At 41.9% G+C, this 24,783-nt stretch overlaps 1 protein-coding gene across 2 annotated transcripts in view; it reads left to right on the forward strand.

Moving 5' to 3' along the window:
* Positions 1–24,783, forward strand: part of Gli3 (GLI family zinc finger 3) — a 256,145-nt gene that overhangs the window by 126,347 nt on the left and 105,015 nt on the right. For both annotated transcript variants that reach the window (XM_013114613.3, XM_040755627.1), the window contains one exon: positions 20,828–20,933. In XM_013114613.3, the coding sequence (XP_012970067.1) occupies positions 20,828–20,933 (106 nt within the window). The remainder of the gene's footprint in view (positions 1–20,827; positions 20,934–24,783) is intronic.

The following is a 24,783-nucleotide window of genomic DNA, read 5'->3' on the forward strand; positions in this document are numbered from 1 at the left end:
CTGGTACTTGTCATCCATCCTGTTTGTTCACAGACAAGATGATGAGAGTTCGCTTCTGCTCCATGGTATGTGCACTGTCAATTTGGAAAATCCTGGGAATTGCTTAGCAGTTCCATTCATTAGGAAATGAGGAGCATTTTGAAGTTAAGCAAAATGTATCACTAAAATTGAAGGAAGGACTGGCAGTGTGGCTCAGTGGATGGAGGAGAGCTTATGTAGCTTGCCCCAGGTTCTGGGTTCCATCTGTGGTTCGACTAAACACTATCATGAATGAGCTTCATGGGTGCTCTGTATACAGACCAGACACCATCTTCAGTTGATACATTTATACACATTTGCTTTTGACGCCTAAAATGAACTCGGGGTTTATGTCAGGTTTTATATCTAAAAATTCTGATGTTCGGAAAAATTGAATAGCTTTATGAGGCCATCCTGGGGACGGATTCCCGTAGAGTGCTTTGTTGTGGGTCCCATGGTGCACAAAAGAATCATGGGCTCTGAGCCCTCCCCCAGCTCTGCAGCAAAGAGTTTGATTTAGAATTGACTGGATACGGTTAAAATTAGTTTCCTCTTCCACTTCTGTAATGGCTTTTCCTGCTTTTCTGATGGCTGTACACAGGGCCATGTCCCCCTCCTCTGGTACAGGGAGGGTTCAATGGAAAACATGGGTACTTTGCCATCCTAGGTTCCAGATTTAGATCACTCCTCTTGTGATCAGCTGGGAGGCTTTGGGCCTGTTGCTCACCCTCTGAGCACGAATGTTCTGGCCTATAGAGAAGAGGTCATAGCATATGACTCCTTTGTTGGTTGTAGAATTTGAAGGGTTCAATAGATGGTTTTCATTTCCTTACATGTCTGGACTGGACCTGCAACATCAGCTGCTAAAGGTGTCCTGGAAGGATGTAGCAGTAGCTGCACTGAGACCCTTCGCTGAAAGGGAGCCATGGGAGGCAAGATGGAGAGAGTGGTGTGGTAATCTTGAAAAGCTTGATTATTTTTCTTCAGATGTGTTAGGATGATTTAGATCAGTAAATAAAGCTTGCCAAGTGATGTCCAAGAGCTGAGGCCTAGCCATGACCTGGAACATGAAGGAATCTGATGGGGTGTAGGGTTTCTGGCAGAGGAGAGGACAGTGGTGGCCTCTGAGCAGCACCTACTCTTCTCCCACCAACTCTCCTCTTGTTGATGTAAGCCCACCCTGCCTGGGGTCCAGTGCCTGCTGGCTTTCATGTCACGCATCTCCCACTCCAGCCTCTCTATCTTCTGGGGAGAGTAACCGTAATAGGGTGTCTGTGACAGACGCTGTGGGAATTCTGAGTTTGGGATAATGAGCTGTCATATGTCATTTCACTTAAACACAATAATACAAATATTTTGATCAAACATTTTCTCCAGCTGTTGAGCGAAAGCAATAAAAGCAGCGGGAGTGCCAGTGAGCGCGCTGTTTCTTCTACACACTTTCCCCCTTCAAAGCTGTCGCCTATTAACTCTTCTGTCTTTGTCTCCTCTTGCTCCTTTTCCCGCCTCCTTGGAAGTTTTACGCCACATTCATCCCAGGCGTTTGAGTGAAGAAACGGAAGTTAGAGATGGAAGGAGGTGAAATAGGCCACAGTTAGTTTTTTGGATCTCTTGTTCCTTGGGGTGACTTCAGCAGCTGTGGGGTTTGTGGCATCATAAACGCAGCCTGCTCTCTCTCTGGTCCTCGCCTCAGCTTTCAGTCTCACAGCAGCTTCCACCTCCCAGCCCTGGGGTAAACCTGAGCTAGACAGCCTTGTGATACATCCAGCAATTAGGCTATGGTCTTGAGGTGTCTTCCTGACTGGAGTCGGCTTTGATTGGTTTCTGTCAAGGGTTTCTCTAGCCCCTTGCACCCAACTTTTAGACCCCCTTCCTTCTCATTAATCTAAGAAATGCAAGCTCCCAGCAAGAATCACAGTGCTGAAGGCAGGCACATTTATGCCTTCTGCTTGCTCTAGGAAGCCGGGATGCAAGCATTCTGATGTTTCCTTTAGGTAAAGACCACTGGGAAAGGAAATAGCCTACCCTCTTCCCACTTGTTAAAGAACTCCAATTCCCTTTGCGAAGGAAGTCAGTGTCTGTCTGTCCCTCCCTCCTTCCTTCCCTTCCTCCCTTCCTCCCTCCCTCCTTCCTTTCCTTCCTCCCTCCCTCCCTCTTTCCCTCCCTCCCTCCTAGGATGATTTTTCAGCTTTAATAATGTGGATTAAGCTGCATCAATGTAAGCAAGATGAAGCTTTTATTCATTACTAGTAATTGTATTTGTAAGATGAGGTGGAAGACAGCAGCATCGCACTGATAAACAGTACACAGAGAGAAGACTTTAGCTAAGGGACTCTGCTCACGTGCTGTTTGGAAGGCCACCACTCGTGATAATTTTAAGCAGTAAGTGATATTTAGTCTTTTAACTCATCCCTATAATGAGCTCCACTGGGCTTGGTCACCCCGCTCTGACATACACTTTAGAACCAGTTGTTTCCCTGTTTGTCTTTTCTTCCTTCCTGTTTTGGGGGGGCTGAGACTGGTGCTGAATATTTCCCAGCCTGCCACTAAGTCTTCAAACCTCCACTCTCACTGGTATCCTCTCCTCCTCTTCCTTGTGTTCAGGTGCAGTTGTGCTGACAGCCATAACCAGACTAGGCCTGCCCGGACACCTCCTGCCCTCAGTCTCCTTTGTGTGGCCCTTGCTCCCAGTTTGATTGCCCAAATGTGATGGAGCATTTTAGTCCTCTTCAGCTGTTCTCTCACCATACACTTCCTTGTAAATGTAGGTGTGAGGGCTTCTGTGAGGAACAGCCTCCTCTTTTAGCGCCTTGGTAAGCTGATGGATACGCCCTGTCTCGTGCCCGGTGTTTCTCTCTGTTTATCCTTTGCTGTAGTCATATGTGGAGGTGTCCTCTTGTTATTCTACACTCCGTGGACATATTTCACTCACCCGTTGTCATACTACTCACCCTTAGGGTGCATCCTCTGCCTTGATTTGAAGGACAGACTTGGCTGTTGAGTTCCTGGCATGGGTATGCCTCTCTAGGGTGTTTGCTTGGAGTCTGGATGGCAGGTCCCCTGAATTTCCACATACTCCAGACAAAACTCGGTCTTTCCTGTCCCTGGCTCCCAGAAGAGCCCTGATGCTGCGCTGAACCACACACGTGCAAACCACACAGCCTTTGTTTCTTTCGCCATCCCTATTCTCTGTCCTTTTCTTCACCCTCGGATGCCTTTCCACTCCATTAACCTCTATTCCCACCCCTGCCTGAATTCTGAGCTTTTCCTTCTCTCGTTCTCTATTTGAATGTCATCGCTCTGCAACAGTCCAACATATTAACCACCAAAGCGGTATTTTGAAAAGTCACAGTGGTCATCTGTGTCCTCTGCCTGGCCTTCCTTGGTGGCTGATGCAGTCTTTGAACCCTTCTGCAGCCTGCCTTCACGTTCTGCCATGCCGTACCATCTCAGTTTGAGCTGCTTTGCCTCTTGGTGGCTTGTAGCTCATGGTCATTGTGCTCTTGGGACACTTGGGAATATGCCTGTCCCTTTGTCCCCCCAAGAACCAACAGTTTTGAGACCTGGGGTTGCTGTTAAGTCTGTTCATGATACTATATTTTACTTACATATTTTTGGCAACTTGAGTTCTCAGATGTTTGGACTGAAGCAGCCAAAAATCAAACCCCATTTCCAATTGTTTTAAGAAAAATCTTAAGATTCAAAGTTGATGAACAGCCAAGAACAATTGTTTGTCATATATGATGGTTAATACTTATTGTGAACTTGACCATCTATAGTCACAGGGGAGACAAACGTCTGGGCAAGCCTCTGGAGGAGTTTCCAGGTCTTGTTAATGGAAACGGGAAAGAATTCCCACCTTAAATGTGGGTGGCCACGCTCATGAGCTGGCTTCTGGATGGGATGAAGAGGATGAAGCAAGCTAACAGAGCATTTATTTCTCTCTGCTTCCTGACTGCAGATGTAATTCAGGAGCTGCCTCATGCTCCTGCCACCGTGCTTTTCACAACACAGCGAGCTGTGCCCTCAAACTGTAAGCCAAAGTGACCCAACCCTTCCTTTCTTAAGTTGCTTTTGTTAGGCATTTCACAGCAGCAACCAGAAAGTAACTGATACAGCATGACTAGTAATTCAAACTTCAGTCACCAATATTATGGACACCCCTGTGGTTCTTCCATGAAACCCAGTGAAGGTCCATGCTGCTGCCTCCCAGCTCTGCTTCTCTGTGGCCTTCCTATGAGCAGAGCAGGTCTCTGATCCTTTCCTACCTGTTCCTTTGCTTCCATAGAGAAACGTCCAAGCTCTGCTACTCTGTGGCCGTCTTTGTTTTCCTTAACATAATAAAGCAGGGGTGATAGCAGCTTTTGGTATATTTTGCCCTCAACCCCAAACTTATTTAGGCACATAACCTTTTGTTTATGTTTATCTCTGGCTTTGGAAAGAGAAAAGGACATTACTGTTGGGGCACAAAGATTTCTCTCCCAAGTTCCCCCACAGAAGCATCTGCTTCTAACATTCTCCACTATTGTGTATTTTTTTCTTTTGTGGATTTATTACATTAGCATTTAATTACTCTTCATGACAGTATTAAATTTCACGAGTGATTTATAGTTTTAATAGAGTCTTGTATTATTTATTGTACTTGGCATTTATGTTTACTAGATCCTAAGGTCCATGAGTACTAGAATTACTTAGGTCCAGAACAGCGGCAACATTGGTGGGACTCCAAATTTCAAGTATACATTGGACAGCTGCACCACCATTCTAATTTATTCGATACTGTCCACTGCTGTGATGTGTGTGGCAGCAAATATATTTGCAGTCTTCAAAAAAATTCTGTGTTCATAAGAGAAACTTTCTTTTCCCATCAAAGGTAGCTCAGACAAGAGCCTATATTTCCTGAACCTTCCCCTTTGCATTGATTAGTGGATGATGTCAGATTGTGAGCTCTCAATAAAAGGATGAGATGTTATTCCCGAGTGGTCCCATGTGTTCTTCAGCCCTGTTTGGGTTCTGGAGACCATTTTTGCAAAAAGATATGACTTTGTGTTTCTTTATGTGGCGAAGGCATGCACCAAGGCTCTTAACTGGAGAGCAGAGTACAACTTGATGGCGTGGGAGTCCGTTTTACCACAGTGGGGCTCAAATGTTAGTCCCCGGACTTGATGTCAATTATCCTCATCTACTGAGCCACCTCACTGTTCTACACCTTTGTTCTTTGCTTTTTGTGTGTTCGAGAAAGGGTCCCATTATTTGCCTCTCACTACGTATGTAATCAGTCTGGCCTCGAACTCAGAGTTCTGCCTGCTTTAATTTCCTGTGTTCTGGTATTGAAGGCCCCCATGCTTATGTTCTGTAGGCAATAGAATATAGCCCATATGCTTTTTAAAGATGTGAAGAGTTTGCTGAGTCTTAAATCCCTAGATGTGATTGGGCATTTCTTGTTCAGGAGCTATGCTCGGGGGTCTTCAGGCATTCCTAAGATGCATGGAGATGGAAGAAGTTGTTCACAGGCCTAGGCTCTGCCTCCCTCTGTAAAGGGCCTCCCAGATGAGGGTAGGGCATGGAGTACACTACTAGACTCAGTAGGGCTTGCCTGCTTTCTGGTACAACTTTAGGCCTAGTGGTCTGTTGATTCTGTTCTATTTTAGGGACTCTTGCAAAAATAACAACAACATAATGCAGACCCAATCCTGCTCACAATGTGTCCTTCCATGTGTCAGTGTTTCCTGGGTCAGTGACTTCCCCATCCTGCTTGGATCTTTTGAATACACTACAGGCTCTGTGCCCTTGTCTGTTGGAAAAACTGCTTTATTTTCAAGGAGCTTTTGCTTAATTATTTTAAGTGGAGTATAGAAAGAGGATTGCTTCTCACTTTCCTGTGTTCCTAGGTGACTTGTATCAACTTGGACTTACAGGAAAAGAAATAAAGTGCTTGTGTGTACTGGCACACACTCTTGGGCTCTGCCTTCTATTCTCTGGTGGTGTGGATAATCCTGGAGAGCCCTTGGCCTTTAGGGCAGATAATCTCTTCAGGGTTATCTGTTAATTACCACTGAATGTGTGAAATATTTGTGAAAAGGCTTTTGAAGTGAGCTCTGCACTCTGCTGCTGCCAGGGCTTCTGCTCTGGCTTCCCAGGCAGAGGTTTCGCTCTCAGCTTGCTTCCCCTCAAGTGCAGAGGGGATTCTCTTCTAAACTGTTTGCTTTTCTAATGAAGTGAACTGTTTGTTTGACTCTGTGGCGGAAGGTATTTAACTAGGGACTAAAGTAAACCTTGGAGAGATTCAAATAAGCCATGCATATCTGCTTTGTGAAGGGAAGGCAAATAGTTTGGCCTCCCTCACCTCCAGGAAGAGTCGTTAAGGAACTGTTTAAATAATAAACTGAGCAGAGCAAGCAGATATTGCCTCAGCTTGTTCTAGGGCTTTTGTGCTAGCCCAGCTGTCTGGCCTGGGAATTACGCTGTAGTGGCCACAAGGGGAGGAGAGAGCTGCTCACTTCCTGCAGTTAGTAATTATGATTTATTTACGTGTAGAGGGACTTCTGTTTCATTCAATGTTGATTGAAGCAAGCCCTGCTAGCCCTCAGGATGGCAAGTGAATGGCAGGGCAATATTGTTAGCAATGGCCAAGGTCCTACTTATATTGTGAGTGTTGTCCTGGGGTCTGGATTGTGTCCTGCTGGCCCAGTAGAGGGATACAGAACAGTTCCCTGTTGAATTGTCTGAGGTATTGGCATGGCAGGACAGGAGAATGCATGTTTAAAGTAGAGTCCTCATGGGCATAAGGGCACCAATCTCTGCTTGTCTGGGCCTTTGAGTGAAAGAGGCATGTGAACTATAGTGGCATACCTCCATAACAGCTTTCTAGTAGAATCTAGCTTTAGTTTTAGGCAAGTGGTGAGGCAGACCAGGTGGAGAGTTGGGAGTGTTTGGGAAGGAAGAATAGTTGTACTCAGAGTTCAATTAGAGATGTTTAGGAAACCTGGGATCCTCCTTCAGAGAGTAAGGATTTCAAGATGGAGGCAGTTTGGTCCCCTGTGAGCAAGGATAGAGTCTCTAAGGACCTATTAAAAGGCTAGTTCTACATAGGTTCTTCATGGAGAACTAAAATCAGGATGGAAGACTAACCCTTCATTTTGTGTTCTACTTTTCATTGGCATAGAGATAAGGGACCACACACCTTTGCAGTATTACTTAATTACAAATGCCCCTTGGTCTTGCCCCAGCTCATTTCAATGCCTGGGAGACACAGGGGCCACTGGACACCTTTATGTATTACTCCCTGCAGTGTGACCACATTGAAGAACTCTATAGTTTTCACCGACGCTCATCTCTTTGTATGGTCAGATGGTTGAACCTTGTCTGTTAGAGCTGCCAGAGTGAGAATGTTTGCTCTGATAACTTCACTCAGGTTACAGGCACAGGATCCCAACCAGGGGAGCTAGACAGCAGTCAAGCAGCCTTGGAATCCAGGCCAAGTTCTGTCACTTCATACCTGACTGAAGAGCACTTTTTGTCTTCTTGGATCTCTTGCTTTCTCATCTACATGAACACTCATTTCCCTGAATATTGCGTGAACAAGAAAAGGCCTGAAAACTGTGTCAGCCCATAGAGATGCTCAGTAAGTGATAGTCATTTATCACTTGAGCTTGTACCTGATTATAAATTTTTTTCATATAGTTGAGCTGAGGATATTATGTAGCTGTTTTGAATCTCAGGGACCAGAGTTATGCCCTGGTCTCAGAACTTACTGAGGGTTGAAGATGTGGAGAACCCTATGTGCCTGGGGGGCAGGCAGAGGAACAGGGAGGAGCATTGCCTGAGCCACCAGACTAACTTGCAGAGCTGTCGATATCCACATCAGTGTGTTTCCTATCTTGTGAACTGGGACACTATGTCAAAATGACTTCGAAATAGCAGTAAATCCTCAAATGTTCATACTTCGAGATTTGTAGATTCCTTTCCTATATCACTTGTGCCTTGTGGGAAGGAAATAGGACAGACTCATTTTGGCTTGACTTTTTAGATGAAATAAATATGTTTCATGACTGTAGTTGTTATTGTAATTTGTTTATTAGGAACTATGGTTTAAAACAGAGAGTGTTTGCAGCTGCCATGGATGTGATGGAGAACAGATGATCATTCTGGCAAGGGTACCCCAGTTGAGGGTCATGTGTGCTTGGGGTGCTGAAACTGGATTTTGGAGAACGGGAAACAGAGTAGAAAAGATGACATTTCTAGGGACTCAAACTGAAAAAAAATGATAAACTTGGTGCCAAGATGATTGGCAGGTCACTCTGTATGGTGGTAGATGCCATTAATCCTAGCATCCCGGAGGTAGAAGCAGGTGGACTTCTGTGTGAAGCCAGCCAGGTCAGCAGGCAATATAGTGAGACCCTGTCTCAAATAGAGAGGTAACTGATGCATCATCAGCCACAGGGTATGTGAATTTCTCACAGTCATGAAGCCCATGTGTGTTTTTTTTTTCAAATGAATTAAGGATCTTAGCTTCTCCTAGCTTTAGCCTTTAATAACACAAATGGCTAAAAATTGTAGGAAGCATTCTTGCTCTCTGGAAATGTGTAGACTGTCTCCTTGGCAAGTGAAAGCTGACTAAGGATGTAAGAGGAGGGGTCCTTTTTTGAGGTTTGTCCCCATTCAGTAGGACAGAGGAACATTTCTGACTGAAGCTGTGGTCTCTGAAACTGTAGTTACACTCAGGTGAAACAGACAGATACAGACTCTAGAAGAAGACTGGGTTCTTAGGAACCCATGGAGACAAATGGATACTATTGAATTTGGATGTCTATGATCTAATTTATAAAGATTGAGTCCATGAAGGTTGTCTAGAAACCAAGGGCCATTTTGGGGAGAGTGAGGAGAGGATGCAGCTAGAAAATACCTAGAGACTTGTGGAGCTTATTTAGATGAGGTAAGTAGTTGCTGGGTCTTGCTAGAGGGTTTGAGAGGAGCTAGCCATCAAGGCTACCCACCCAGTCACGGTAGGGAATTGGCAGGAAATCTTGTGGCCTCAGAAAGCATAGATATAGACTCTAACCAAAGACTTCTGTTCCCTGCGAATACGTCCAGGGTTAATTAACTTCCAAGGACTGAGTGTTACCTATGACCCCAGATGAATAGTAAGGTTTGTTAACACCCCTAAGAGCAGGATGTGGTCCTTTGCATTCCTCTTGGAGCTTCTGAGCACTTTAGTTGTATGGCCTTTAGGAAGCAGGGAGAGGAAGTGTAAATGAAGACCAGCTCAGTGGACACTGCTGGTTTGGGAGCCTAGGTGAGGTGCCTTATTAAAGGTATTCAGAGGCTTTGCCATGGAATTGGTGCACTGACAGGTGGCAGATTGGAAATAATGTGGGATTTATTCAGCATTTCAGATGTAATTCAAGTAAGAATCAAGATGGGAAGCCACATGAGATGGTGATGGGAACTAGCCAAGGAGGGTGTGTGTAGAAATTTAGGGAGTGGATCTTGGAATTGCTGCAGCCATCATGCAAAGCCTTATGGACTTGGCATCTATGTATTTAGGTAACTTTGGAGTAGCTATTGGCTAGATATATAGGGCTGGAGAAGTTGCTCTTATGTAGAAAGAATTTAGAATGCCTTAGATGATACCATTTGCCATAAGCCCACGTGGCTAACATCTTTGAGGACGTCTGCAGAATGTGTGACTGGAGGCTGATTTAGAATTGCAAGGGAAAGGAAATTAGGAAGTGTTTTCCTGCTTGCATTCTCATGAGCCAAGCATGTGAAAGGGATTCCTTTCCCCTGAGCAGTGGGGGATTCTTTCCTTTCTCTCATTTCCTTCTTCATCCTTGCAAAGCAGCCTCGGCTGGGCTTTATTATTTTACAGTCATGGTGAGAGAAGCTCTTAAAATAAACTCATTGCTTAAAAGCTTTGTGTGTTCTTGCTAGACAATGAGAGTTCAGAGTTTAAGAGACAAGAAAGTGGGGCCTTTTAATGCTCCCAGTATGCAATCAACATGCTGGAATTTCAGTGGAATCCAAAGGCATACAATACTAGCATGAAGAGCAGGCTGCAGAACCTTTGATGTTATTGACAGAAAGAGGGTTGGGGCAAAGGGGCCCCTGTCATTTCTGTCAGGAGCCTTTAAACTTTCGACCTCCAACCTTTTGTGTCAAAGAGCTCCTTGCAGATGGGTATTAGCAGCCTGATCAAGTATCCTGAATGCACCAGAGCATCACCATTTTCTCGGTAGCAAAGGAGTCCTGAAAAAAATCTTAGTGCTCACTGTGGCAGTATGATTACTGAGTGCCCACCATAATCTGTCCTGTCCTGTGGATGTGCAAGAGCTGGGAATTACACTGCCCACATGAAGTCATACTCTGCCCAGCAGGCTAGAAGGTGAATTTCAGTGCCCTAGGGTTTGGATCAGGATGTGTAGATGTGAGCTGGACATCTGGTCCTGGAATGCTCTTGAGTTTAGATAGTGTGTGGAAATCTGCACAGCATTCTAAAGAGAATGCTGGTGAGCCCTTTTGCCTGTTACTGGAGGCCTCTTAGGTAGATGTATGTATCCTGCAGAGTCCAGGAGGGAGATCTGCCCCCAGCCACGGTTGCCATTGTATGCCTAGTTTCTCTGTTGTCTTTCTCTTTACTCTTTTAGTTGTTGTATAATAAACATTTGAGTGTTCCCGCTGGCTACTTACAGATAAGTGAGTCCCTGCGCTCTCGCAGCCCAGGTAGTCAAGGTGGGACAGCAGACAGTTCTGAACTGGTGCTGGTGTATGAGATGGGACACATGAGCACTATGCTGTATGGTGGGGACAAATGTTCTACTATGCACACAACGACCTATAGAAAGAATGCATCCAGGACATGATACAGCCCCTCTTCAAGGTCCGTGTGTAGCAGTAGCATTAATTCACTTGATTACAAAGAACTGTGCAACCACCAGTAGGCTGCCTTAGGAAGTGGCATTTTCATTCTGTCATAGATAGTTGCTAAGGCACAGACGAGAACATGTGTATTCTAGTTTTATTTCTGTTCTAGTTTTCCTCCATACCCTATCAAAAGGGACTTCTACACTGTCAAGTCTCTGCTGATCTCTGTGACCCCTTTATACCTTCAAAACCAGTACCACTGGATGTCTCCGACATAGCATTTGTTAAGTTCTGCTGCCTGCTCTAAATGCAGCCTATCCACCTTGGACCAGCCCTGTGTACTGACTCGTGGAAAGTACTTTTCTATTATTCTGATGACAAATAAAAGATTGCACTCAGTGGCACTTCTAATAACCAGCTCCAGCTCTGTAAGCACTCTGTTTTCCTGATAAAATCACAAAACATCTCATTTCAGTGGTGCTGATCCCTTGTTATTAGTAACTGATTCTTCAGCTCCAGCTGATCAGCATACACAGATTCTTAATCTAAAATAATACAAAAATGTGTGCCATCCTAAGGCTTGACACTTTACTCTCTTCTGAAACCTCATAAGCCAGGTTACCAGGGTCCACATTTTCAAGTTTCCCAAAAAGTTGCTAATCCCTAGGCTCCCAACAGCTTTTCTAGCCTAGAGTTCCAAAGTCCTGCACAATCCTCCCACACAATATTGTAAAGTCATTAAAAAGTCACATGGTTAGCCAGGTCTATCACAGTAACACCCCACTCTTGGTACCAATTTCTGTTCTACCTTCCTTCTGTAGCTGTGCCAAATACTATGAGCAGAACAACATTGGGAAGGAATTGTTTGATTTAGTTTTCAGGATACAGTCTATCGTTAATGGAACAAGGGATGCTCCCTCAAAGAAGTAACTTGAAGTAGAAGCTATGAAGGATTAATTCAGGACCACCTGCCTGGGAATGTGTTGTCCACAGTGGGCTGGGCCCTTCTATATCAATTAACAAACCAGGCAATTCTCCATTGTCAAGCTGATAGACCAATTTGATCTGGAAAATTCTGAAGTTGAGATTCTCTTCTCAAGTGACTCTAGGCTGTGCCAAGTGTACAGTTGAAACTAAGTAGGATAGTATGTTAGCCTTTTGTCTTTATGACCAAATACATGACAGAAACCATTTAAAAGAGGAAGACTTAGTTATATGTCATGGTTCTAGAGGGTTCAGTCCGTGGTCTTTTGATCCCACTTGGTTAGGAAGACTACCGTGGCAGCAGGAGCTTGAGGTAGAGGGAAGCTCTTCACTTCATAGCCAGTCAGGAAGTAGATGGCAAGACAAGAAGTGGCCAGGGAAAGCATGCTGCCAGCTCTATCCTTTAGTGAACTCCTTCCTCTGGTGAAACACTATCTCCAGAAGTTTCCAGAACATCTCCACATAGTACATTGAACATTCAAAGCATGACCTGTGTAGAACATTGCATACTCATATTTGCCAAACAGGAGAGATTGATTACCAGCTGATGTTGCAGCATATATACTGTGGACACAAATGACTGCCTGAGGAGCACACATTGCCCAGTAGTGATCCTGGGCTGTCAAGGCTAGAATACCTTAATGCATAGACTGAACTGAGATGGGCAGGATATTTTGTACACCACATGTTTGACAAGGGAGGTTCATGGTCCATTCTGAACTTTCGGTAAGTCTGGGGAGAATAGCTAACTCCCCATCCATAGAGGATACAATGCCCCACTCCTTATGGAAGCCTATGACAAAATATAGTTTATAAATTAGGTGCTGTGATTGAGAAACAATAACTAATAATAGAATCAAACAAGCATAGCACTGTATTTTAAAAAGTTATGTAAGTGAAATCTCTGTCAAAGTATGTGCTATTTTTCTAGGTAGCTAAACTGTAGATAATATGGGATCCTATATAGTTTAGATAAGAAATGATGAAAAAAGCCTAAACTCTTAGAGTGTTCAGTAAATTGTCTAAGAGCATTGGTTTTGTAGTCACAATACCCAGGCCTTGTGTGTATTCTTCCCCATATGCCACTAACAAATACCTTAACTGCTTTTCCCATCTATTTATATAGAACTTGCTTCTTGGGGTCAGGGCATATGAGTAAATAAATGGTCTCAGCTGTCTAAAGGCTTTAGTGCTTCAAACACATAAACATATTCAGTGGATCCCATTTATTTTCACTATCATTTTGATTATTGTTGTTATTGAGGAAAACATTGGAAGAACTTTAGCTCTTTGTTGACAGGAATGATAAATGGGATAATGGTGGAAATTAAGCAGAGAGGAAAATAACCCATTCCTTAAAAACTTGTCTAATTTTGAACAAAAGAATGCATGTGTCTTTCATTTCTTTTTTAATTCTCATTTTCCACCCCCGGCATTGGGAACTAATTTAGGTATTTCTGCATGCTAAGCACGTTCTCTACCACTGAGAAATATGTTTGCCAGTCTGCATACTCAAGATGTTGGTGGTTTTCCATTGACTTCAATGATACATGGCTCTTTGTCTAGTAAACATTATTCTCATTGGTATACCTGTGGAGGTCAGTGTCAACACCCAGAGTCTTGTGACAAATCTCCCCTGGAAGGCTTGGGTGTGTGTTACCTGGTTGTTCCTCGGGGTTCATGCTTCCGATAAAGGATTGAGAGGGAAGATGAAGACTTGTAGTTGTGCCTGCATTTCTGACCACTGACAGTGATCCTGTCTTATGTGTGCTCTGGTAGTAGATGGAAAGACTTCCCAGGTCTTTTTTCATGGTACTTGGGGTAGATCTGAACAGATACTGGAATTTCCTTTCATCTCGATACTGAGAAATACAGATTAAGACATGAGGACGATTTAAAAAAAACTTTAGAAATGCTGCCCTCAAGGTGGCTAAGGGGATCCATGCATTCAGATTCTAAATTTTCAGTGCTAAAACGTGCTTGGGATCTTTTCTGTTTGGTTGCTTTGGATAGAACACAGCTCCCAGACATCACCTTTGCTGATCTTTGGGTTTCTAACTAACTTAGGCAACTTTTGAGTACATTAACTCCATGGCCTCTGCATGTTGAACTAAGATGCCTGGCCCCTTGTCATGAACACATACCAGCCTCTGCTTTTTACAACATTACGGTCAAGAATCCAAATACGTATTTTTTGTGCTATGGGTTTAGCTTTTGAATTGGGCTATTAAAAGTACTTTTTTTTATAAAAGTATTAATGAAAGCATTTGTCACTAAGCACTAACTTATCTTTTAGCTTCCAAACTTATTTATTATTAACAAAAAACATTATTAGCATATTTCAAAGTAAATAGATTTGTATGCTTTTATGTAGTTTCCTTGGGTGAGTTTGAAGATAAGGCATAATAGCTGTATGTCTTCTCATACTTCTCTTTTCTGTGTCTCTGGTTATTTTTTTTTCCTTCCTTTTCTTGGCATGGAAGGCTGAAAATCAGAAGTATGACAGATTATACCTATATGAAGGAGTATAGACTAGAAACGTTCCATAGAGTCTGGGTAGTCTGTATGGAGGTATGGTTTGTTTTATGCCTTTGAACATCTAATAGATGGGATCTTCAGATGGGAAACTTGCAAATCTGTTGACAAGGGAAGGTAGAATCTTCCAGAAATGGACAGAAGCACCCATTTCTTCCCTACCCGGGACACAGTTGAGGTAATAAAATCTGATGATTCTTTTGTCAAGTCAAATGTAGAGTGGCATTCATCACTTTCTTGTAGAAGACTACAATTATGTCTGAGAAAGGCCGTTACATGAATTTGCATGCTACAAAGAGGGTGAATTGTAATGTGATGAAGAGTGCTGTGGTTGGCAGCAATTAGATCTACAGTATCAGTTAAATTAACTTCATATTGCCTAAATGATTGCACAAAATAAATAGTGACGGTTTGGCACTTGAGTAGCTGGGAAATATCCATCGTCGTTAATGAACTTAGAGCTTTGGGTACTTGCCAGAAACAAAAAATTATTGGGTTTTAGAAATAGCATGTGTTTTGTTTATTTTTGGTTTTGCTAGTCAGCCTTCAGTAGGAACCTGTGCATGTTTTGCTTAGTTTATGACTTAAATTTGAAAAATGAAATGATTTCTGTGGTTTGATAGATTTACAGTAGATAGTGTTCATTGTATTTATCGCAGCAGTTACCCTTAAAGATTTTGCCAAAAGCAGATGTGTCTTACAGGCATGAACAGCTTCACTCTAAAGATATTCCTAAACAATGCAATTAACATTTAAAGTGTTCTGCCTATATAGTCGTATTGCCACTCAAGTAGATTTCCATATATGTATAAGAAATTGACAGCTGTTTTCTGAGCTGTAAAAAGTTTTGAAAACCACTTCATTATCTAATAACAGGTGTGTCAAAACTTTTCTGTAAATCTGGGTGTTGTGGACGCTGTGTTATATCTCATAAGAGTAAAAGGCTCTGTCGTGGTTGTGTGAGTGTGGCTGACAGGTAGGTGAAGGAGCAAGTATTTCAGTAAAACTTTAATCGCAGAGACTGAGTTGTAATATTATCACACAACACTGCATCCACATCTGCTGGGTGCAGGCGACAAGTTTGTCTACATCTCCTTGCGCCATATAAACATGAAACTTCTAAGTTTCAAACTCTGTACAGCATACATTTAAGAAGAACAGGGTCTTGGAGCTTCATGGGATGTTCTGTGGGGTGATGCTACAGGGGTACTGAACAGGCCTGTTCTGTCCATATATGATAGGACTCCTTAGATTCCTCTCAGCAGACCATGGAGCAGCAAAGACTGTCTTTTTTAAGGCTTAAGGATTGTGGTAAAGTATCTGGAATGTCTCCCAAGGGGCCAGATCAGTTCCTCCTGGATGCCATGCTGTCCAAAGACAGGAAAAGCAAGAGTCTGGGCTAATGAATCAGTCTGGATCTTGAAGTCAGCTGTTACAATGTCTGCCTCAGGCCATTGGACTCTGGAAGAGGTGATGACTGAAAATACCTCAAGTTCAAAAGAGGCTGTGGTAAGGTCTGGGGTACCTCTCTGTATCATTCCTTTGGTGGAATTTCTTGCCATTGCTTTTGTTTTTCCTTTCCTGTTTCTTTTCTCTTCCCAACTTAAGACCTCATTTTATATGAGGTGGGGGTTTGTATTGAATTTAGCACAGTGGATTTCAACACAGAAGCCCATGCATCCCTTTAATGATCTTTTTTATTGACAGTAGGTACAGGGGTGGCTAATATCAGGTACAGCATTTCTGGCTATGCTTTTGAAAGTCCCAAGCCAGACCACATTGGTATCTAAATCATCCAGGAGGACTTCTGCACCTGGCCATTTATTTCTGTTGATTTCTCATCTACTACCTCCTGGGCAATCAGGCCACTCTGGCATCATTTGGTGAATTACTCCTTCAGGGCATGAACTGAGTTGACTTTGATCTCTCCTTTTTTAATCTACAATTTTTGTATGTAAATTTCAAACCTTAAAAGACAGTTTCCCAGGATGGCATCCAAGAGATCTGATAGCCTGAGGATACTAAAACTATTTCTTGTGAGAGGGATGCAACTAAAGATCAGTCTCCATGTATCCTTGGTTATTCCCTGGCTGTAGGTTTTCTGCTCAACCCATGCTCTTATGAAGAGACCTCAAACTCAATGCCTCTCATTTCAAATGAATCCCCTAATACTTAGCATGATGACAGGCAGTGCGAAGCTGAATACTGACAACTCTACCCAGCTCAAATACTTTTACCATGCTCTTCTATTTAAAGGTATATAAGCCAATTACATATTCATTACACTAACGACTCTGGTGGGACATACCTTTCAAATCTATGATAAGTATAAGAGGCCTCTGATACCACAGTCAAACCTTGTGCAAATCTGTAATAAATCATCTTTGCAGCCATACTCGTGTATAGTCTACTCCACTGCTCACCATGGCTCTGCAGACCCACCCCTACCTGCTAGAATTTTAATTCTCTCAGGAAAATTGATTCTACCAGTTCGGCACATTATTCTCCCTGTCTTCCATTTAGCGCATTAGTTTGCTGACAGTAGAGTACACAGCACTTAGCAGCTGGTTTGTGGAACCATCAGTCAGGAAATTGTATGATAAATAGGAGGTAGCCAGGTTTAGTGGCACTTCCTTCTGCTTCAGCAGTTTTCGCCTGACTTTGGAGAAGTCATCACAGAGTGTTTTGTCACATCCTAGGGCAAAAGATGGCTACGGTGCTGTGACATATTACACATATATTGAGTTATGATGCACCCCAGCTGCGCTGCTCATGTGTAAAACATAAACCTTGAGGTGGCTGATTATGATGACTGCTGGCAACAGGGACCTTTTCTTTCCCTGTGGGTTTCTTGGATAGCTTTTGGGGTCTGTGATGGAATATACTGCTGGTGCATAGAAACAACAAACCAAGATGCAAGGGTGTCTTCTGAGGAATGTTGGGGTCACTTCCGTCACTCCCACATGCTAGATCAGTGCTTGTTGTGCATTGTATTCTGTATCATTTCAGGCTATGCCAAGCATGCTTTGAATCAGAAGAGGGGTTGTCTTTACCAGTTCCCAAAAAGTGGCTTAAGAGGTGATTTCAGTGAATAACCAATAAAAGCTCAAAGTGTTCACATGGGCTTTAACAGTCCAGAAGAGCCTGTTTAAACTTAATCAGGGGGGAGCATGTGAATTGCAAAACACTGACCTCCTGCCAGTTGTCTCTTGGTCAGACAACATCGCATCCATTAAATTTCTGTCCGTTATTTAGACCCAGTTCTGGAATTAATAATTCTAAGTTCCTTAAGCACAACACTTTATGTAAACAGTGATGCAAGATGGACTTAGAATTAACTTTCAGACTCACAAAACTCCGTCGAGGTTAACTTTCAGACTCACAAAACTCCGTCGAGGTAACAGGTGAGGACGTCACTGAATGCCACAGTAGTTTTCCTTCCGTTACTGAAACTGCAATGAGACTTCTGAAAATGACAAGATGGGAAAATGCCCTCAAGTCAACAGTCGTGTTGTATGCTGTCACAAGGAAGGGACTATTACACTCACTTGGCACTCATGATTTTTATTGGATTAATTGCTTGGTCCCCTTTCCTGTGTACACAATCTCTGCAACTTCACTATACATAGAAAAGGTAATGACTTATTTCTTAGATATGGGAGGTATTTGTTAAATGTGGATACCTTTACACACTTTCTGTCTCTGTATGTGAAACACAGTGTTGAAATTAGACATAATTCATAGTTGCAACCACATGGAAAACAACAAAATGCACTTGCCATCCCCTTATCTGGTGGATTAGTGTTAACAGTACAGTCAGGAACCTAAATGTAAGGGAATAAAACTAACAGTCCAACTCCAACACAGTGGTTTCAGTGCTACCCTCAACAGGTAGGTCTGGGAAACCCTTCAGAAGTGAGCCATCCTGTAAAAGCGTGTAATTTCCACACAGTTCTGTTAACTTGTTTCTTTTATTTTCAAGAATGATGACACGCACAGGGTGGAGTGGGGTGGGTATTCCAGAGCCAAGCCTGTTTTGGTGTAGAAAGGAACGGGAGACTGCCCATATTTGATGATCACTTGTCTTTATCCTAGATTTGATTGGGATTATTGTGAGTTTGTTTCAAAATTCAAAGTTTCAGATACATATAGTGAAAATGTGGCAGACTTTTCAGCTAGTCTCAAAGACTGTTCCATTTAGTTTCATGTTGTCTTAAGGAGGACCATAAGATAATGCTCATCAAAATTAGGACATTTTGACTTTCCATAGGGTGGCTTTTCATCTCAGGATTGCTGAGTTAAGTGTAACAGTGAATTTGCCACATGGCTGAATAAACTTCTGTGCTAAACTCACACTTAACAAGCTGAATGATGCTTGCATTGCAGGAGAACTGGCTTACATCGTTGAGTACTAATTGTTAAAATACAGTCTTTTTTTATGTACTTATGAATTGTGTGAAGCATGACAAGTGATCAGATAACCCCACCTGTTGAACTTGGTGATGCCACGGTGACACTGATTTGATAATAACAAATTAATACCTTCTCTGCTTCTATGCTGTTAACTCCCTCCTTGCTTGATATTACAACAAAAGTTCATTGAATAAGTAACATTTCTCGGTTTCATAGACCTCTTGTACTATTTTCTATTCGTGACCATTGTGGGATACTAGTGAAAATGCAGGTTGGGACCCCTCCTTAATGAGCCACATATGTTCAGTCAGTGCACACTCACAGTTTTTTCCCTCTTACCTTTTTGTTGTAAAGTATACTTAGATCTTTAAAGGAACATCATAAGGGATCCCCACCCCTAAAGGGGGGAACACAGTTTGCATTCTAAAAGATGTATTGAGAAAACATGCGAACTAGGTGGATCTAGAGGAAATAAAATGAGATTCCTTTGGATTCTATAGTGTAATAGTCACCATGTCCACTTAACTTTTATTACTTGGCTTGCATCATTGCTGACTCAGGAGGTACAGTTTATACACTTGCCTGCTGTACTTGGCGAGGTTTCTCAGACCTTGTTACCTGGTTTTGTATCTGCCAGTAACTGATCTGAATGCACAAAACTTGCTTGTTGAACATCTGTTTAACTTGCTTTAAGCTTGCTAATTATAACCGTCAGAATCCTTGAAGTAGCTGGGTACCATTCTAAGGTTTATTGCTGTGCATGGCAATCCCCAGGAATGCGCTGCTATGTGTGCATCTGCTATGACAGGTGACTGTCACTGCTCAAGGGCAGTATTTAAGGATCATGTTTGGGCGCATTTGCTGTAATATCACTTAGCGTTGATGCTAAGTGGACAGGTTTTGGTCTCCTTTATTTTATTCCTTGGAACTTGGACAAAACATTAATACAAACTATCAGTCTTACTTCTAGCTATGAAACCCATTCAGGTTTTTTTCACTTTGTACAGCAGATCAGACTTGCAGAGACAAGGGGTACAAGTAAATTTGGCTAAGGAGGTTATGTAAAAGTAGGACACATACACAGGACCTAGCAGCTGATGAACAGGATGTGAGGAAAATCAGAAGGGATGGGTTACAATGGCAGTGGTTACCTCAGTTCCCCCAGATCTCCATCTGTGATGGAGCACTGTGGATCTAATCATCACTTCCAGTCAGAGCGATAGGCTTCTTTTTAGAAAAAGGAAGTTTGACTGCCCTGGTGTCAGAACTATGGAGGCCTAACTTAGGCCAAAGAGAAAAAGAAACATACATTTATTTTTTTAAACCACGTATATGTATGTGAATGTATATGCATAGGAACCAACAGAAACCATAGGAAGGACACCTTTAAAAATACCGAGGGCATGACACTAATATGTTAATATGTTGCAATACATTCATTTAAAATTTCACTTGACAGTATAATTTTCTTCCTGGTTTTGTGTCTCCTGCTTGTCTTCCCTCTGGGAAAGCTTCCTTCCAAGGTAGGAAGCCATGCTTTTCCTCTCATTCTTGCTTTTCTGGTAAGGTGTTAGGTACATTCACAGACTATACTTTCTCCAGAGCACGCTTGTATTATTTGCCTAGTCATATTTCTATAGTATGGCACTGAGCGTTTTCAATAGCTTTCAATAATTATCCTAGAAATTCACTTTGAAGGTTTTATTTTTAATTATGTGCAAGTGCGTGTATGGGACTGTGTGCACATGACTGTAGGTTCCCATGGAAGCCACACAAAGGCATTAGATCCCTTGGAAATAGAGTTACAATGGGTTTTCAACACCTGGACATGGGTGCTAGGAATCAAACTCAGGCCCCTCTGCAAGAGCAGCAAGTGCTCTTGATCATTGATTCATCTCTTTGGTCTCAGCTCTTGAAATTCTTAAAAGAGATTTCATGCAGTGAAGTTGCCTTGAGTTGAAATGCTATCACAAAATATTCGTTTTATGTAAGGTATACTTTCTTTCCTTTTCAGACCCTCCTCATCTTTTCCCTGCCTTCCATCCTCCTGTACCAATTGATGCCAGACATCATGAGGGCCGTTACCATTATGATCCATCTCCTATTCCTCCATTACATGTGTAAGTATTAAAATGTTACCCATTAATGAAATGGACTCTTAATGCATGTGCTCTGGGCTTTGAAGGTGCGATAACAGTGTAAGATTTACTCTTAAAGCCTGGCAAAGCTCTGTTCCTAGATTCACTGAATCAGACTTGTGCTTTCTGAGGATGCCTGTCTCATGCTTGAGCTGGCAAGTGTTCTCTGATATTTTGCTGATGAGAGACAAATAGCTGAGAGTTACAAACCTAAAGGGTTAAAGTTAAACCTTAATGGAAGTTTGCCACTTACAATATGTGTTTGATTGTGATTTAGGTTTGCAGTTCTACATGCTAAAAATTTCTTATGCGAAAGTTCTGACCCAAGGATTACAGTGAATCAAAATGAAATGTTTGTGGAGGATTTTCAGAGTCCCCATGGTCCATATACAGTCACTTGATTGATGAGAATGTCACTCTAAACAAAATGGCAAATGTGGTTCATGTAAGATAAAAGAAAAGAATGTGTATAAAATGTATTATACAATGAAAAAGAAAATCTCATGGAAATAAATATTATCTCACTTAGTTTTGAGGGGAAATAAAAAGAACCATAGATTTACAAACTAACAGAACAGTGTTCTGCCATACCATCCAGAAAACTGTCATATGCTATAATTGGACACACTCTCCACGAGGGGCTGTTCCCTGCTAATGGCCTTGGTACATATGTAGTTATATGTAATAATCACCTTCTGTTCTGAGACAGTGGAGTTAGAAAAGCACAAATAATACTTTGAAGAATAATGCTGGTTACATAGATGCTAGATTGCATCTCCCTGACTATTAGTTACAGCTGTGTAATTATACGGTATGCTGAAGAAAAATGAAGTTGTTTTAAAACAAGTCCTCCTCTGTGAACAGAATTAATTGATATTAACAGTCCTAACTGCATGCCCAAGTACACATATAATATTTTACCAGCCGCTTTTTGGATCCATCTCCCATTACTGAATTGTAATTTCAGTTCAGATTTGCCTGGAGGTGAGTAATAAATCTGCATTGAGAGTCTGTGAGCGTTGCAGGAGAAGTGGGTATTTACAGAGGGAGAATGCAGGAACTTGTGACTTATTCTTCTGGTGACTTTAACCGGGACATAACCAAGTATTTACAGGGTCCTGAAGCCTTCTGAAAATACACACATAAAACCAAAGGAACAGCTGAAGTTCTCCTACACAAAGGGAAGTGGATTTGTAATTGTGAGTTTACAAGGTGACACATAACTCGCCTGATCTCACAGAACCTTTATGCTATGAATGGAACCACGTGGATCTATCCTTGTGGTTCTATCCTTGAATCTAGATCCCACATGCTTTAGAGACAAAGATGGCTAGCTCCTCTCAGATTTGAGACATTCTGATGAAATAATTCAGTCAGATTTTCTGCAGAATCTGGGAGTTCTTTACTCTTTCAAAAACCATGTTCTAGAGAATTTTTTTTAACTGACCTCAAATAATATGCTGAACTCTTTCCTCTGGACTTATTGTACTTCATCTTACTAGTAAATTTAAATAGAAAGTTATCAATTAAAAATTTCACCATCTGATTCTCTGGCAGAGTTAATAGTAACAGCAAAGCCTCCTATAACCCTTGTTGTATGTTCTTAGGCCCTGCTTGGGTTCATAGCAAAATACTGACACAGATAAGGTTAAGTCTTATCTGTAAGAACTGTGAGTTGACCATGGGCTTTTCCTTCAGCTGTAACTCTGAGCTGGGCTTTCTAAGTTTCCCAATGCTTTGTACTTTTTCAGCCAAGTTTTAAGATACTTAAGCAGTAATTGACTAAATTGTTCTTGAGCACCCTACATATATAATCATCAAAGAGTTGTGATATAAGGATGGTTGATAATTTTTGAGGGTTCTGAGAGAATGTTGTGGAGTGGGTGTGGAACATGGGCCCTCATGTCTATAGTTCTCTGGGACTGTTCCACTTCAGCCTGTCCTAGCAGATTCCTGGGTAGACAATGACCTTATATCATGGGCTCTAGGATTTAGAACAAGTCACATCTCCATGCCTTTGTAGCATGCCACTCATTGCATTGTCTTCAATGTCTTTGCACGGTGAGCTCTGGCTCATGTTCATATTATTCCAGAGGATGTGTCTGTAGCATCTCTTGTGTACCCACTTATTGCTGTGACTTTCTTTTTGCTTGGTTAGGAATTGTCACTTCTCTTTGATAGTTTGTGCAAAGTTCTCAACCTATGACAGACAGACATGTAAGCTGTGTTCAGTGAACAACCAGACTGGTCCAGTTTTTGAGGTGGTGGCTGAGCTATCAGGATATTTGAATTATCCTTTGGTTTTGCCCCTCACTTATGCTGTAGACTCTGGCAAATTCCCCTTAGTATTGTCCTTTCACTTTATTGAAATGAAGCTATCTACTTTGCAGGAAGGACTCAATAAAAGAACTATCATGCATGTATTTTATCAAGGTTGTCTCTCTAAATGCATGCTCAGAGTTAATGTACATGGACACCAAGTTTCTTCTGGTCTTGCTCCATGATGACCCCAGCTGCCTGTACCCCTTCTGACAGGTGATAAGGGCACAGCTGTGATTGTTAAGGTTGAGTGTCTTGATAGTAAATGTGGCCCATACACCCAAGTCTTCAAAGTAGTAACTATAAAATATGAAAGTATCTTTTCAACAATTTGAATTCCAAAATGTTTGCCTTTTAATTGTCTTTTAGAAAATGAAATCAAGTGAGTTTACTAAACTTTTAGAGTGAATGTTTTTAATTACAGGAAGATAAAACTTGGAGATATTCTCATTATTTTGTAAACACAATTGTTCCTCTGGTGCCAACTTTAGAAACTAAATTATAAGTCTCTGCAAAACAAGGGTCTGTATTGATGGAAACGCTGACAGACCAGTGTTCAGAAGGATGGCAGGCACTACGGTAATTATGCTATCATATTCCATCATTAAAGATTCTATTGAAAAGGTTTATAAATTGCCCCTCTTTTTAGATAAACCACCCTATATTAAGGCATCAATGATATGGTACAGAATTAAATTAAAATCTCATAAAATGAAATATGCTCTGTATTAGCTGTTTGACACTTAATTTGCCTCTGAATGAGTAAAGGAAATCACAAATTAACCTGCTTTTGTTTTTCCAACCGTGGCTTATTAGGTGTTAGAACAACTGCAATTACAGCCTAATAATAACCAAGAAGCCTTATAAATATGTACGGAAATATGTCAGCTTATGCTTAAAAGCTGAGTTTGTTATATGAAATGCCTTTAGCTTACCTCCTTGCTCTCACATTGCTACCCACACTTTATGGATAAGCAGGCTAGCTCAAGTATAGAAATTTAAATGGCTTATAATACAGTACTGGAAATAATGTAAGATTTCTTGGTATATCTTTTAGCTCAAAACCATGAATTTAAATTAAAAAGGTGTAATAAGTTAGTCATGGTATAGGTGTCACCTCTCTCTGTAGGTTGTCACATTACATTGTTTCATGAAATGGACAATTGCTGCATCATGTTTACATCATTTAAACGGATTCTTACGCACTGAATATGAGAACTCTTTCCTCATCTTCTGAGTTGCTCTGAATAAATTCACCAGGTCTTGTGGCCAACTGACATTGGGATGTCTCTTCCTCTTCCCGTTGTTGTGATCACATTGTATAGAGAAAAGCAGTGTTTTAGAGAAGACACTCAAGTTCACTCAGCATATTACTGAGCTAGTTTGGTGCGTCAGTGATACACCTGAACCCAGAAACAGTGCAACAGTGCATATGTGGTTTCTGTTCAGTCTTCTCTCTGTTTCCTGGCTCAAGTTGTTTATGTCGGACTGTATCGTATTCTGAGGGCATTAA

Source organism: Mesocricetus auratus, unplaced genomic scaffold (genome assembly GCF_017639785.1).
Source record: "Mesocricetus auratus isolate SY011 unplaced genomic scaffold, BCM_Maur_2.0 Super-Scaffold_100013, whole genome shotgun sequence".
In the NCBI taxonomy this organism is placed as follows: Eukaryota; Metazoa; Chordata; class Mammalia; order Rodentia; family Cricetidae; genus Mesocricetus; species Mesocricetus auratus.